Genomic DNA, 15,294 nt, shown 5'->3' with positions numbered 1-15,294 from the left:
GGCACGTAAGAATAATATAACAATAAAATATATAAAAAATGTTTCTTATATTGGCAATATGGGAAATACCAACACCATTAAACTAAAATTATTATTTCATGCTAACGCAGAAAACTTCACGTAAGATTTTTATTCATAATTTAGGTTTTATATTTTGACTAAAATTTCAAATGTCATAAATAAATTCTACAACATTTCCAAATACTTGTAACAGCACACATATAAAATGTCTTAATTTAAAAATAAGATACATATTGTTTAATGTAACCCGGCTTTTGAAATGCATAACTTCATAAAGATTTACGAATCTTACTCCAATTGAAAAATATTGAAAGTTCGACTCTGATTCCGCAACCCTATATAAATATCCCTGCTCATGTTTATATTTGTATAGCCGTACGAAAGTATGTTCGACGGGTATACTAATTTGGCCTAACCGTTTGTAACGCTAAGAAATAATGGTCTGAAATATAGACTCAAGTATATGTTTTTGATCAGGGTTTAATTCTGAGTTGATTTATTTATTTGTTTATTTCGAAGGATGCCCTGGAAATAATTGTCACAGTAGGATTTACAGTTTAAAATTTTAGCTGTTTTATTTATTTTAAAATAATTTATAAATTATTTTATACATATATAAAAATTATTTTAAAATAAATTGGCTTTGTCTGTCCGTCCGTACTTCCGTCCCAGGGATAACTCAAAAACTAATGTCTACAAGATCTATAGAAAACTAACACCACGTACAAACTGTTTTACCCATTCCTTTTATAAGAAATTGAACTAAGCTCACCAAATTTTCACAAATGGTTTATGAAGTAGCAAATGATTGAACCCTATTTAAATACGATGTGACCAAGGCAGTGGTTAGCCAGATGCATTAAAAACTTCAAAAGTGGTTTGGCTATAACTCAGAAATTATATTAAAGATATTATGTAGAAATTTCGCGCAAACATGTATATTATTTAAACAGTTATGTATGATAAAATTTATCGAAATTCTTAATTAGTTTTGGTAGCTCCCATAAAACTTCAATACTTTCAGAATTGACGCATAACTCTCTTTTTTCTAGTTAAATTTACCCAAAATTAGTTCCGCACCTAAATGCTTTGATAATATGAGAAATTCGAAAGGTCTGTATATTAAATTTGAAATTTAAATAATTTAAAGTTGCCAAAATTCTTGTTAATTTAACTAATTTCTTTTTTGTGAAAAGTAACTGGTCAAATTAACGAGATTCAACTGGTCAAATTCGGTCGATTCTTTCTTTTTAATCGATTATGTTTCTAATAAATTATGACATATCCTTCATTAAAATAATTATACATAATAAAAAATATTATCAGAACGTTCATTAGAACAGAACATATAAACTCCAATTTAATTCAGAAAGCTGGAATTTTTGAATTTGTTAGACAGATATTCAGTATTATGCTAATCTAATCACAAAAAATAACAAAAAAAAATTTTTATTATTGATTCGCCTAAAATTCAAATAAAAACTTAATCAAAATTTACCTATAATCTTCACTAATAAAATCAATTTTAATAATTATGTAGAAGCTTTTATTTTGGCTATTAATACCCGAATAATCGAAAATAGTAATCGATAACATTTTCGCAAAATTCATGACTTTAAATTGTTATATCCGATTTTAATTGGTATTCTAATTTTTATTATGAATTTGTCAAGTAGGTGATAATTTAATTGTAACTATTCATGTACTAAAATTCTATTTTTAAAATAATTATTAATAATAGTTACCCGTTTATTATCACATGCAATACGATTACATATAAAATTTTCGAATGAAGTCGTTATAATATTGAAAATTAAGTAAAATTAATTGAAATTATTATGAAATTATTTAATTGTGTAATAAAGGTTGATTGAATATAACAATTAAAGAATAATAACAATAATACCAAGAATTTCAATTTTTTAAAAATTGGAAAATTTATGGGCATAATTTTAGTCATGATTGTTTCAAAGATTATTAGAAACAATAAGTTTGAATCATCATAATAAAAAATTTTTAAAATAAAATTTTTATTCTATTTTTAATTCTCCTAAATAATTGAGTTCTTAATACTACTTAAAAATTCCGATTAGCTTCTAATTATATAGAATCGCTTAATAATTCTCATTAATTGCATTAGAAGCATACCTATAGGAATTTTGACGGAAATTTTGTGTAATACAATTAATTATTTCGTAATTTCATAGTGCAATGCATAGGCGACTTTTAACTACATATTCTTTTAATTCTGAATGCAATTACTCAATGCCTAGTCTTGTAGAGGTTCAAATTTGCAAAATAAAAAATGTGAACCCAAAAACTTTTTAGGTTAGGTTTTTATAACAAATGAAAATCTAATTTTTGCAAAAAAAAATTTTTTACACAAACATTATTTTACATAATCAAATTTCCAATGCTTTTCGCTCTTTAAATTCCCAAAAGTTCTTTTTGTTCTAAAGCCTTTTCTACAATTCGCATTCCTTGTTGTTTAATTTGCTTACGAGTTGGTATATTTGAATAATCTCTTGTTTCTAAAATAAATTTTATTTATTTTATAAAAATCGCAGTTAAATTTATAATATGTAGTAGACAAACCCAGTTCATCTTCTTTTTTATCTAAATCATCAAATTTATTTACTTCCTCAACTTCAACAATATCAGTATATTTAGTTCTTAATTGCTGTAACATATTTGGAAGATCATTTACAAGATCATCTTTTGGTAATCTTTGACTTATAATTCCTATTTTTTCTAAAACTCTTATCATAATTTGTTCGGCTACCCAAAAAACAAAAATTCTTAAGATATTTATATTTTTTTTATGAAAATAAAGTTACCATCATCTTCTCTGTAAACTGGTGGTAAAACTTTAATTGGTTTAGCTTCAAAATCTAATAATGGTAATTTTAATTCTGGGCTTGGATATTTTCGTTCAATAATTTCCATTGGATTATCAACATGCCGTAGGACATCTAACATTTGATACAAAGATTTTCTGCAAAAAGTTTTTTTTTGTTTTAATTATGTGATTTTATTTTAATTATTAATAAAAAAATTTACTGAAATATTCCAAGAATGTTTCCCATATTAGCAATTTGTTGTTCCTCTTCTTTTTGTAAATTTTTTTCCTCTTCAATTTGTTCCTGAAATTCCTTTATTTGATCCAATCGACTAAAAAAATATGAAAAATAATGAGTCACATTCCTACTCACGCTCAAATTTTCTAATTAAAGAAAGAACATAAGAATTCTATTCCAGTATGTAATTTATATAACTAAGTCATAGATGTAGACTTGTCAATTCTAACTTACTTCTCTTCTTCTTCTGTAAAATTAAATTTTTTTGCGATTTCTTGTGTTCGGGTAGGTTTTACAGTTCCTGACATCATTGAAAATATTTCGTCTTTGAATTCTTTTTCTTTTATCTCATTTTTCAAAATCATATCTGTCATTTTGAATCTAAAATATACAATTTATTTTATTAAATTCATTATTAACTGAATAGGTAGGGTGAACGCATGAATTCTAGCTCCAAACCTTGGATAAATATCTTTTGGTTTTTCAGCTGCTGTTACAATTTGTAATTCTTTCATAACTCTTTCAAGATCTTCTTTTTGTTGTCGCATATGTTCCATTGATTTTGTTTCTCTTACATATTCATTTTTTGGTCCAATTGTTGCAATCTAAAGAAATTTTAAGGTAAATCAGTATATCAACATAATTAAATGTCGTAAATAACATTTCAGGTACCGTCAACAAAAATTAGTATACATGAAATAGCATGAAATTTGAAAACTATTAAAAATAATATTGCAGTTCAGAGTTCTTTCATTGCATACAATAAGGGAAATTCCCTCAAATGTCATGGTACCAAACATCACATGACGGGTTTTCGACGGTAATGTGTTTCTTAGTGCTTGGAAAGTGTAAATAAGTTATTTTTAGAGAAATGTCTGTCAGTCTGTCTGTCTGTCAAACTGTCTGTGCACTTCAGGGGCTAAATTTACATTTTTGCTCATTTACGCAGAACTAACCAACCAATTTACTTCAAAATTCATATTTAAAGTCTGGTAGTAAAATCAATGAACTAATAAATTTTTCGCGAATATACAAGGCCTAGAAACGGAACATTCACTAATACCAATTTTACATATTTGAAAATATCTCAGGAAATTAAAATTTGCCTTCTGGCTGTTTACGAAATTAACTATAGAAAACTTTGCAGGGAAATCGGATCATGGAAAATTAACCTCCGCTAAGAACCACATTTAGATTTTTCAAGGTATACACTAACTATATTATTCATACAATGCTTAATCTACGGATTGAAAATAAAATGAAAACACATCAAGTACATCAAGTTTAGTAGCTCTACTAAATATTATATGTGTAAATTATTTGGATTAAAATTAGATTAATTGAATTCATGATTTAGTATAAGAAAAAAAAAAAAAAAATAAAAATTAATTTCAATATTTATTTTAGGCATGCAGAGGATCTCGGCTAAATCATTGTTATGAGTGCAACTATCTCCATTATTGAAATCAGATCACTCAAATTGGAATTAGCAATTGATTGAAATGAAGTTATAGGACATTCAAAAAAATCCAGAAGTAAATTTCTGAAATTAACGTGCGTTCAAGGCATCAAGAAACCAAATATTAAGAAACTTGACGCATGTCATTTATATTTTTATCTATATAGTAAAAACTTTCCCTTAGATTTCAAACTCAAAATAATAATTTTTTATTAAATTGATCTTTTAAAATAACTTACCGATTTTCTAACAGTGTTAATCATAGCTTTATTATCTTTAGAACTTTTCTTCTTAAATTCTTCTACCAATTTAATATTTTGCTGGATTCGAAAATTTTTTTCAGTTTCCATTTTCTTAAAATGTACCATAAATAAATGATTTTTCTCTTAATAAATTTTTGAATTCATTTTGTTAGAAACTTAACTAGGTACCTGATATTCTTCACGTAAACATTTTTCTTTACCCATTACAACAGGATAACCTAACATTATAGTTAATCTTATGAATTTTTCTTGTTCAATAACATCTTCTTCTAAGGATTTCAATACTGGTTCATAATAATTTTCATCTTTTTTTAATATACAAATCCATCTTTTATATGCACGTTGTATTGCCTTAAATGCATACACTCTAGTTTGAGAAGTAGAAATTTCCGTTCTACAATTTATAATATCAATTTCATCTGGTATTTTTAATTCTTTGCCAAATTTTATATGATCTTCAAGTTTAGATTTTTCAATCTTAAAGAGGTTATTAACGAAAAATATATTTTATTTAATTTTATTTATTTTAAAAACGAAATAATATTTATTGAAATTCATATATATGTAAGTACATTGTTCACTATGGAAATAAATAATGAATATTGCTTATTACAGCTGTAGAACATATGGATGACGTAGCCAAAATTATGAGTCAATATACAAAAATTAAAAAATGTTCTACTGAAACTGAACTCGAACCAGTGACCTAACGCTTCACAGTGGAACGTTCTACCAACTGAACTACAGGTTCTAAAGAAATTATTGAAAATTTTGTTAAAATTTTAAAGCCAAAATTTTGTAGAAGTATAAAATTGGCCATTAACATTTCTTTATCAAATATCTTGCCTTTTCATAGAATGTTTGAATTTAAAAAGGATAAAATATTAATATGATAAACTACAAGCATCCCTTACAAATATTTCTATAGTTGTTGTATTTATTAATTTACGTCACAACCATTTCTCCTTCCATGTTAATGTAATAAGCGATCAGAAATTATCGAAAGCATATTGTAGTAAAAATTTAACAATCAACCCTATTAATTTTCGATCATAAAAAATTTAAAGGAAAAAATCTTTTCACTTTTAAAATCGAACTCACATACAGACCATATGACATTAAAACTCAGTTATGTTGCTGCCATGCATTATCATAAGCAATTCATTATTAAATTGTTGTGAGTCCCTTTGGATTCATGCACATATATAAGTAAATGCTTATGCAAGTAAGCAAATTCCAAAAAAAAAATGTAAACAAAACCCAGAGCAGATGCTTTAATTTTTTATAAGGTTTTTTTATTTCTGTGCGCACTCTTTCAAAAGTATTGCATTACAAAAAACTAAAAAAAAAAGAAGAAAACAAACTCGTGCGGTATAAAATGCATCCGTTATTTTCTTTTCATCAACTTTTTTTTTTACCTTCTTTCTGTCTACTTTTGTTGCTCTGTTTTGTGCTATGGAAAACTATGGGTAACTTTGTTATATAGGTACTTAGTTATAGTTTTATCAACCCTTATAAAAACCATATTTTTTTTTTAAGAATTCCTCACTAATATTTCTGTACGCCTGATACCTAAAGGATTCATTTGGTGGTTGAATTGTTGGTCAAAGAAAGGGTTATTAAAAGAAACCATTAATGAATATTTTTTCTTTTAATATCCTTCTAAACTAAATTCATTGCAAAATTTTTGTAGGAATTTCCATAATAAAATTAAATTATTGGACACTAGTTAAATATCAAATTTGGAAGCATATTAAAAATCAAATATTTGAAAACAGATTATTTTACCGGAAAGATAGTCATTATGCAATATATAAAGCATAATCTCAATTTTTACGAGATAATTAGTTAATTTAATTATAATTTTAAATGCTCGTAATTTAATAATTAAATTTAGGAGTTATTACAATTTTATAATAGTACTTGTGCGAACGTATTTTCGAAGGGTTTTTTTTTTTTTTTTTTTCCTTCTTCACTCCTAGGAGGAGTATAGGGCTGGTGCATGATATCTATCGTGCCCTAGTTTCTATAGTCATAGAGAGTTAGCTAGGTAGGTGACTAGCCTGCCGTAGTTTTATTTATATTAATTATTTGAGGTTATTAATATTTACTGTTTATTTTTCTTAGTTTTTAGTATCGAATATTATAAATATTTGAAAATTACTTGTATAATATTTATTAGTATTGCATATTAAGTTATATAATATTGAATATAATTTTTATAGTGACCTGACCGGGGTTTGAACCCGAGACCCTTCAATAAATAAAATGAATAAAATGAAATAATGGTCCGAGATATAGACAAAAGCGTATGTTTATGATCAGCGTCGAATTCTGAGTCGATTTGTCCGTCCGTTTGTCTCAGCACAAAAAGAAATTAAACTAAGGTCACCAAATTTTCACAAATGATTTGTAATAGTAAATTCCGGAACCCTTTTTAAAGTCAATGTGATCGAAGCAGAGTTTCGAATAGCTGTCATAAAACTTCAAAAACTATTTGGCTATATCTCAGAAATTATTGAAGCTTTAATATCGAAATTTCGCGCAATTGAAAAAATTTATTGAAATTTCTTTACTCCTTCTAGTAGCGGTCATACAACTTTAAAAGTAATTTGGTCATAATTTTGGAATTCTTGAAGATACAGTATCAAAATTTTGCAAAAAAGCTATGATAAAATGGCCACTATTCTCGGTAGAAACAGGTTATGATAGCTGCCGTACAACTTCAAAAGTTATTTGGTCGTATATTACAGAAACCAATAAAAGTGAGTAAAAAAAAAGCCATAATGAAAATTTTCAATAAACAATCAATTTTCAATAATGGGTGTTATTTTCAGTAAGAATCTTCGGGATGGTATGAGTTTATGTGGTAAACTGGTATATTATGTATAAAATGGCACTGTACACATAAAAAAACAAGGTCATGTAAAACAATGTGGCAATTACAATACAACTCTTATATCATTTATTCGTTCAGTTATCACAAAGTTGTCACGGTTACCCCTGCCTATTCTCGTTTAACAATACAATTCTTAAAATCTAACTGAATTAAGATTATATTTTCAATCCGTCCTATTAATTTTTACCTAATTCAATAAAAAATTATATAAAAAATTTTGCTTTACTCAAATTCATAAATGTTACTCTATTGTCTTCCAACATACAAGGAACATATTATAAATATTGATTGGCCAATTTCGAGTTTGGCATATTTTTGCTTTCATTTTGTCTTTTTAATTTCCACATACCAATTTTTGTTTATATAAATCCATTGTTTTTTGCAATTCATAACGTAATTTATCTCTTTTACGTCTCATTCGAAAAGTATTATCATTAGCATGTTCTACAATAGCATAAAGTGGCATTGAACTGTATAAACGTTGTAAGGTTGTATTATGTGAAAATAATGTTCTAATAATTAATTTGTCACCAGATAATGCTGATTTTAAACGAACACGTCCACTGCGACATTGTTCTTTTAAATTTTGAAATTTATTTTCTTTTTTACGAGTATCCGATCGCAATTCCAAACGTTTATAATGCAAATGAGTATCTATAAAAGAAAAAAATTGTTTTTAAATATTATTTGAAATAGGTATTTTACAGAACGCCACCAATCTGGGGATCATATGGAACATTTCATTCATTTAAATTTACAAATGACAGACAGTCATATACAATTACAGCACTCATATATTTTTAAAAATTGTTCGCAGCAAATGCAGTAGTATACAGTTTGCGCTTTCAATATTTCAAAAATATTTGCAATGGCGTTCTGGAAAAGTCTCATTGACTTTATTTTTTTGAGAATGAATCGCTATAATAAACTTCCCTTACAATAATTTTAATTTTTTTTTTACCTAACATTTTAACCATGTGCTGGTATTGTTCATTTAATGCATTTGGTGGCCATTTATCTCCCTCCATGAATCCATGCAAACGAAAATTTTTTGAACCAAACAATCCATGTAGTCGGGGAGCTCTTGGTAATGCTGGCTTAAATAATTCGGCATTCGGTAAATCGATTGGCATATTTCTTTTAAGTATTTTCTTCTTTTGTATTGTTTACGATTATTAAAATTTATTCGCTTTTAAAAGGATCAAAACTATCTATGTATAAGCATACATACATATATTACAAAATATATATATGTACATACATATGTAATATAATTTGCTAGCTGAGCAAATTTTGACAATATACACTTATATTTTGTTTATTGGAAAGATTATTTTGGAGCCCGAAAAATATTTTATTTAAAATAAAAAAAAATAATTTATGTATATTTTTTATGACAACAAAATGTCTAATTTTATAATTCGAATAAAATTGAAATTTGGTTTTATTATAAAATTAAAAATTGGAACTCAATGTTTACTATGCAAATATATTGAGAAAAAAATTAATTATTTGTTGCTTGGGGAAATGAAAAGAGCAATATTAAACAATTTTGCAATAACAAATGTTGCATAAACAGCACTTGTGACAGGTGAATATGTGATTTAGATCAATTATTGAATATCAACAAGTTGACATATTGCTGCAGTCTTTTTTCATTCGGGCACTAGCATTGCTAGAACTATTTTGTCTATTATGAATGTAATTATAAGTTGGACCTTAGAAATAAATAAATGTTAATTAATTTTTTTACAAAATGTTTAATAGGCATAATACTATGTAGTGCCATTTTAATGTTTAAGTAATTAAACACTCCGACCAAATATATAGAACAAAAATAGATTTACAATAAATTTGCCTCATGTTAAACTTAAGCTCTTGTGTAAGACATCGACATTTTCACTTAAATCGAATTTATTCTGAATGCCTTTTTTTGAAGGTTATTTAAAACATAGTTTTTGTCTTGTAATTTATAGTCCATAAACTAAGGTCTAAATTGTAGTTATCCGTTGACATTGTTCAACAACCTTATTTGAACTTAATACAATGTGAACATCTTTGTTTTTATGTATTTTATATTTCAAATAAAAATGCGTTAAAAAAACTTTCTAGTATTACAATATTATTTGTACAATACAAACCTTCCTTTTTAATATTACGAGTATGAAAACTAAAATTTACAAAGAAAAAAAAATACATTTATGAAATTCAAACAAAACAAACGATCAAATTTGCTCAGCCTAAGTGTATGCATTATTTTCGCTTCATATTCAGGTTTTTTGTATTACACTTTGAATTAGTTATGCTTTTCTTGTTTTATTGGATTTGCCAATATTTCATCTTTCTTATCAACTTTGGAGCTTAATCAACTCTAGACTAACCTTGGAATAGACTCTTTTAGGTAGTTTTAAGTTAGATTAGGTAACCTTGTATAGGTTAATGTAATATTCATAAAGAGAAAAATTAGTATTACAATTTTTTCATGTGATGTTGTTGTATATTGGGGTCTATTATTAAGTGCGATTCTATTTATGTGTATATATTGTACATAAAGAGAATTTAGAGAATAGAGTCGTGTTATTAATTTTACTACAACTACAACTGTTACCATATTACTGCAAATCCAGTTTTACTACTTTTTTGCATTGATACTAGAAAATGTATAGTTATTGTAATACTTAATTTATTAATATAAAAATAAATAAAAATTAATATATATTATTAAAAATAATATTAATATATTTCGTTTCACGTCTTTTCAATACATATATTCTTATTATTTATTCTATTTTTATAACCGTACGAACGTATGTTCGTTGGATATACTAAATTTGCCTTACAGTTTGTATAGCTAAGAAATAACGGTCTGAGATATAGACTCAAGTGTATGTTTTTGATCAGCGTCAAATTCTGAGTCTATTTAGCTTTGTCTGTCCGTTCGTCTGTCACAGCGATAACTCAAAAACTAATTGAGCTGAGTTCACCAAATTTTCACAAATGATTTATTGTAATGAGCGCCAGAACCCTATTTAAATTGGACATGATCGGGCTATATCTCAGAAACTATAAAAGCTGTGTTATTGAAATTTCACACAAACGAATATTAGTATGGCCAATGTGTCTGATAAAAGTCATTGAAATTACTTGGCTCTTTCTGGTAGCCGCGATACAACTTCAATAGTAGTTTGGCACACACAATCTCATAAAGTATAGTCTGTCCCATAGTTAGTTATGGCATATTTATTCGCACAGAATTGACAAGGTCAACTCTACTTTTTCTTGTTTCTTTTGAAAATTCATAATAAAATTTTGTTTCAAACTTGTTGTTTTCAAAATTAAAAAAGTTTCGAAAAAATATAATTGTTTTCATTAACAAAATCTGATTTGAAATCAATTTTAAATAAATAATCTATTTAGGTAGATAGCTTAATTTTTTTTTTATGTTAATGATAACCGCAAATTACTATACTACGGCTCTAGGTATACTACTTGAGACAAAATGCTACTGAAAAACAACTAAAAAATAACAACACTGGAACAGAGAATAGAGAATTTCTTAAGTAGTCTATTTCCTTGACACAAGTGAATTCCAATGCTTTTAGCGTTTTTGTATAAAGATTTGGAAATTACTTTTGGTTTACTTTCTGAGTGCGCCGCTCTGACAGACATACAAATTAACTGAATTAGATATTCTCACTAAATTTTTCCTTGTACAACTTGGATTTAAATTCATTTTAATATTAAAAAGAGAAGCTTTTCTGACGGTGAGGGAAAGTTAATGAGAAATAATTTAATTTCTTTTTTTTTTCAAATTTTCTACACATTTATTTATTTTTTGTTTTTATATTTTATTTCATTACGGATCATACACTATATACATTTTTTTTTTATATAATATTTACTTGTATACATACGAATTATATGAATATATATTTATTTTTTTTTTTTCTTTTTTTTTTATGTTTTTAAAACATTAACATAAGCATTTTTTCCTCTATTTATTTACTTTCGTAATTTTTTTTTTACACTTTTAAATTTTTATATTTTTTTTTTGCAGTGATTTTTTCAATTTTTTTTTTTTTTTGATTTTTGTATATTTTTTAATAATGTTTAGGAGTATTAAAGTATGTTTATTTATTTTTTGAACATTATTTAAAAATTTTATTTTTAAATATATATATATATATATTATTTTTTTTCCATTTTTTTTTAATATTTTTTTTATTTTCTTAAATAAAAATTTTTATACCTACACACATATTGTGCATCACATTATTAATAATTTTTTTTTTGTTTTATATTTTATATAATATTTTATATATATATATATATATATATTATTTATAACTATTTCTACATTCTGTTTTATTTATTTATTATTAATAATTATAATTATTAATAAAATTTGTTTTTTGCATTTTATGTTGATTCGATATTTTTTCCCTATTAATTTTATTTATATATATTTATTATACATATCGAATTTTTTTAAAAATTTAAAATTAAAAAATAAATTGTGATTGATAGAATAGCAAAAAAAAAAAACAAGATTTTCTTTTCATTATTAATCCGATTCGGTTCCAAATTGAGATATTATTGTTGATATTTAATTATAGTAAATTAATGAATTTAAAATGTACGTTCGCCTAAAATGGAGTCATTTTAAAACTGAATTAGTGAAAATCTACAAAAAAAAAAGTATTACCGTGTATAATGATTTTAAAAATTTACAGTAAATATACTGAAAATAAATTTGATCAATTTTTTGTGTTACATTCAAATATTTTAAATAAATAAATATAAAATGTAATTTTTTAAATTGCAATTCTATACAAATATTATTTAAATGCAATACTAAAATTTAAATATCAAATGATTAAATAAAATATTGGTTTTCGTTAATGGCAACCAAAATCAAATTCCCGATCAATTTATATAATAAAATATATACACACGACAGCTCGTACATTTATACATTTTTCATAAGGTTAAATTTATTTCATTCAGATAACAATCAAAATTATTTTTTAAAACAATTATTATAAATTTATTACAATAATATTAAAAAAAAGGGTATGAAAAAGCTAGCGACATCTTTTAAATAAATACTATATTAAAATGTACAGTTTTTACAATATGCTTACAATTTATAGCGATAAAATGAGGTTAGAATCGAAAAATTATAACGATATTATTATTTTCTTTCTTCTACTATTTATTCGTAAATTGAATTTAAATTATTTCTATTTATTAAAATTTTTTTGAACTCACTATCTAATATATACACAATAAAAAAAAAAAATATGTTACCATAACCATTTTGAATATTTTTTATTTCAATTTATGTTTTAAACGAGGATTTGTAGAGATTATACGTAAGCAATTTAATTTTAAGAACGAAAAAAAGCAATATATTATGAATTAAATAATTAATAATTATTCTCTTATAAAAAGAGAATTATAATAATAATTACTCTCTTTAAAATTAATGGAAATTTTTTGGAAGCCAATAAAATCATCATTAGAATTATTGTGCTACATGGATTAAAATATTACAAAAGTATTTTATGCTACATGGGCCTTTTATTACCAAAGTTTCTTATGGATTGTATTTTACAGAAATATATTTTTAATATGTATATATTTTAGAAATGTATATTTGTATATTGAATTTTAGAAATGTATTTATGTATATTTTAATTGAAATTATTATAAATAAAGAGTATGGGGGTCATCGTTTATTTAGTTCTAGAATAGTTTTAACTTGTAATACGTTCGAAAATTCACGCTACATACACTGAAAATAAAGAACGTTCAGAAATTACTGACTGTAAAATAAAGTGCATTCGGAATCAATAAAATAAAGTGCCTCAATCTGCAATAAGGAAATGTTAGAAATGTGGCGCAGAACTCTAGTATAAATTTTGTCGCTGCCTCATGAAATTTCTCTTTTTTTTTTTTAAATTCAAATTTCAAGACAAAATTTTTAAATTTCAAAATGGCAGACTCAGAAATTGAAGGGTTATCAAGTAAATCTTTAAGTTTTTAAATCCTGTTAAAATTTTCTTATTTTGCAGTGCAATTGGAAGGCGAAAATTACTGAGATAAAATTTCATAAACAATATCATTTCTGTTATTTTCGAACGACTGATTATTCAGAAGTTTTAGAATTTGTAGACTGCGTAAACAAAAAAAGCTTAGCTAAAGTTTTTGCATACTATATAACGCTGTAACTTAGAAATTTTAGTTCTAATGTAGAAGTTTTAGCGCAGCGTGCATAAACGAAAACTCCCTCTTTTGTATAGTCCAATAATTTAAGTTTTAAATTTCGAAAAAGATTTTATAAAGAAATATTTTAAATGTAGAAATCATTTTTTTCCATTTCTAATGCAAATCTAAATAAAATCATTTTGATTAAAAATTTGAAATTCGCTACACTGAAAACAAAAATCCTTGTCAATGATATCTCATCATCCCAAAGGAATGCAACTAACAAAATATGATTGACTTGAATATTACAGAAAAATATATGTATACCTATAAATATATACATACTCGTATGTATATAGTTATATGTGACTTTTTAATATTAAAGAACGTATCCTTATTTTTCTAAGGGGTGTTGAAGCTTTTTATATGCGATTTTTTTTAATGCGTTTGTCGTGGGAACACATAACCGCATAAAATAAGACTTAATCTATAATAGGTAATTAATATTTTTGGATGAACCTATAAATTTAGTTGTATTACTTAACTTAATTAAAATGACCAGAAGAATACTTAGATTGGAATCGATTGGGATTAATAATTAAAAAATTTAATCAGTTTTTTCTTTTTTTTTTGTAATTTTACTCTAGGTATGACTTTTTTTTTAATAATTAATATTTTTTATTCAAACATTTAACAATAAAAGCAGATAAAAATAGAACTCTTTTGTTTTTATTTTTAATTTTAAAATTTTTAAATTCAAGGTAAATGATTCATTTTATTTATTTATTTATTTTTTTTTTTTGTTTTGTTTAAGAAATATTGTCATTAATTTTTTTATTAATTTTCAGTTTTCTTTTTTTTTTCTGTGATTTATGACTTCTTATCAAATTTTTTTTTTTGTGTTGTAATTATATTTTTTCTTTTATAAAATGTATTTAACGGTACAAAAATATAATTAAGAAAATAATTAAAAAAAATTAAAATATTACAAGTAAAAACGAAAAACCATATAGAACAACCTTATACTTTACGTCATTAATTTACATCAATTGGAATAAAAATTAAAATACAAAAAATTAAAATTAATTTTGCATAATATTAAATTTTTCTCTTCTATATTTTATTTCTTGTAGAAAAATTCTGGTTCGGATTCGGAAAATTATTGACTGTCGGATTAACTTGAATATAAAACATTAAGCAGAGCAAAACAGAATAATTTTGTGGCAAAAAAGGAATAATTGGTAAAGTCGACTTTAGTGAAAAAATTTGATATAAGTATGCTATAATATTATTAATGTTCAAAGCTATGTCCCCAAAAATTTCGTTGTACTTATCATTTATTTAGGTTAAGTAACTAGAAAATTT

General features: G+C 24.7%; 1 protein-coding gene across 1 annotated transcript; it reads right to left on the bottom strand.

The window, feature by feature from the left end:
- Nucleotides 1–2,448: 2,448 nt before the first annotated feature.
- On the bottom strand, nt 2,449–8,852 carry LOC129609806 (uncharacterized). The gene is made up of 8 exons (XM_055521927.1): nt 8,681–8,852; nt 8,069–8,373; nt 4,989–5,297; nt 3,519–3,703; nt 3,082–3,192; nt 2,859–3,016; nt 2,617–2,799; nt 2,449–2,552 (listed from the first exon to the last, which is right to left on the bottom strand). The coding sequence occupies exons 1-8, from the start codon at nt 8,850–8,852 to the stop codon at nt 2,449–2,451; spliced, it is 1,527 nt and encodes a 508-aa protein (XP_055377902.1).
- Nucleotides 8,853–15,294: the final 6,442 nt, after the last annotated feature.

The sequence above is a fragment of the Condylostylus longicornis genome, unplaced genomic scaffold, assembly GCF_029603195.1.
Source record: "Condylostylus longicornis isolate FDR11 unplaced genomic scaffold, ASM2960319v2 ptg000040l, whole genome shotgun sequence".
NCBI classification, from domain to species: Eukaryota; Metazoa; Arthropoda; class Insecta; order Diptera; family Dolichopodidae; genus Condylostylus; species Condylostylus longicornis.
The sequence above is the reverse complement of the archived record's forward strand: the minus strand, read 5'-3'. Positions and strand labels throughout refer to the sequence as shown.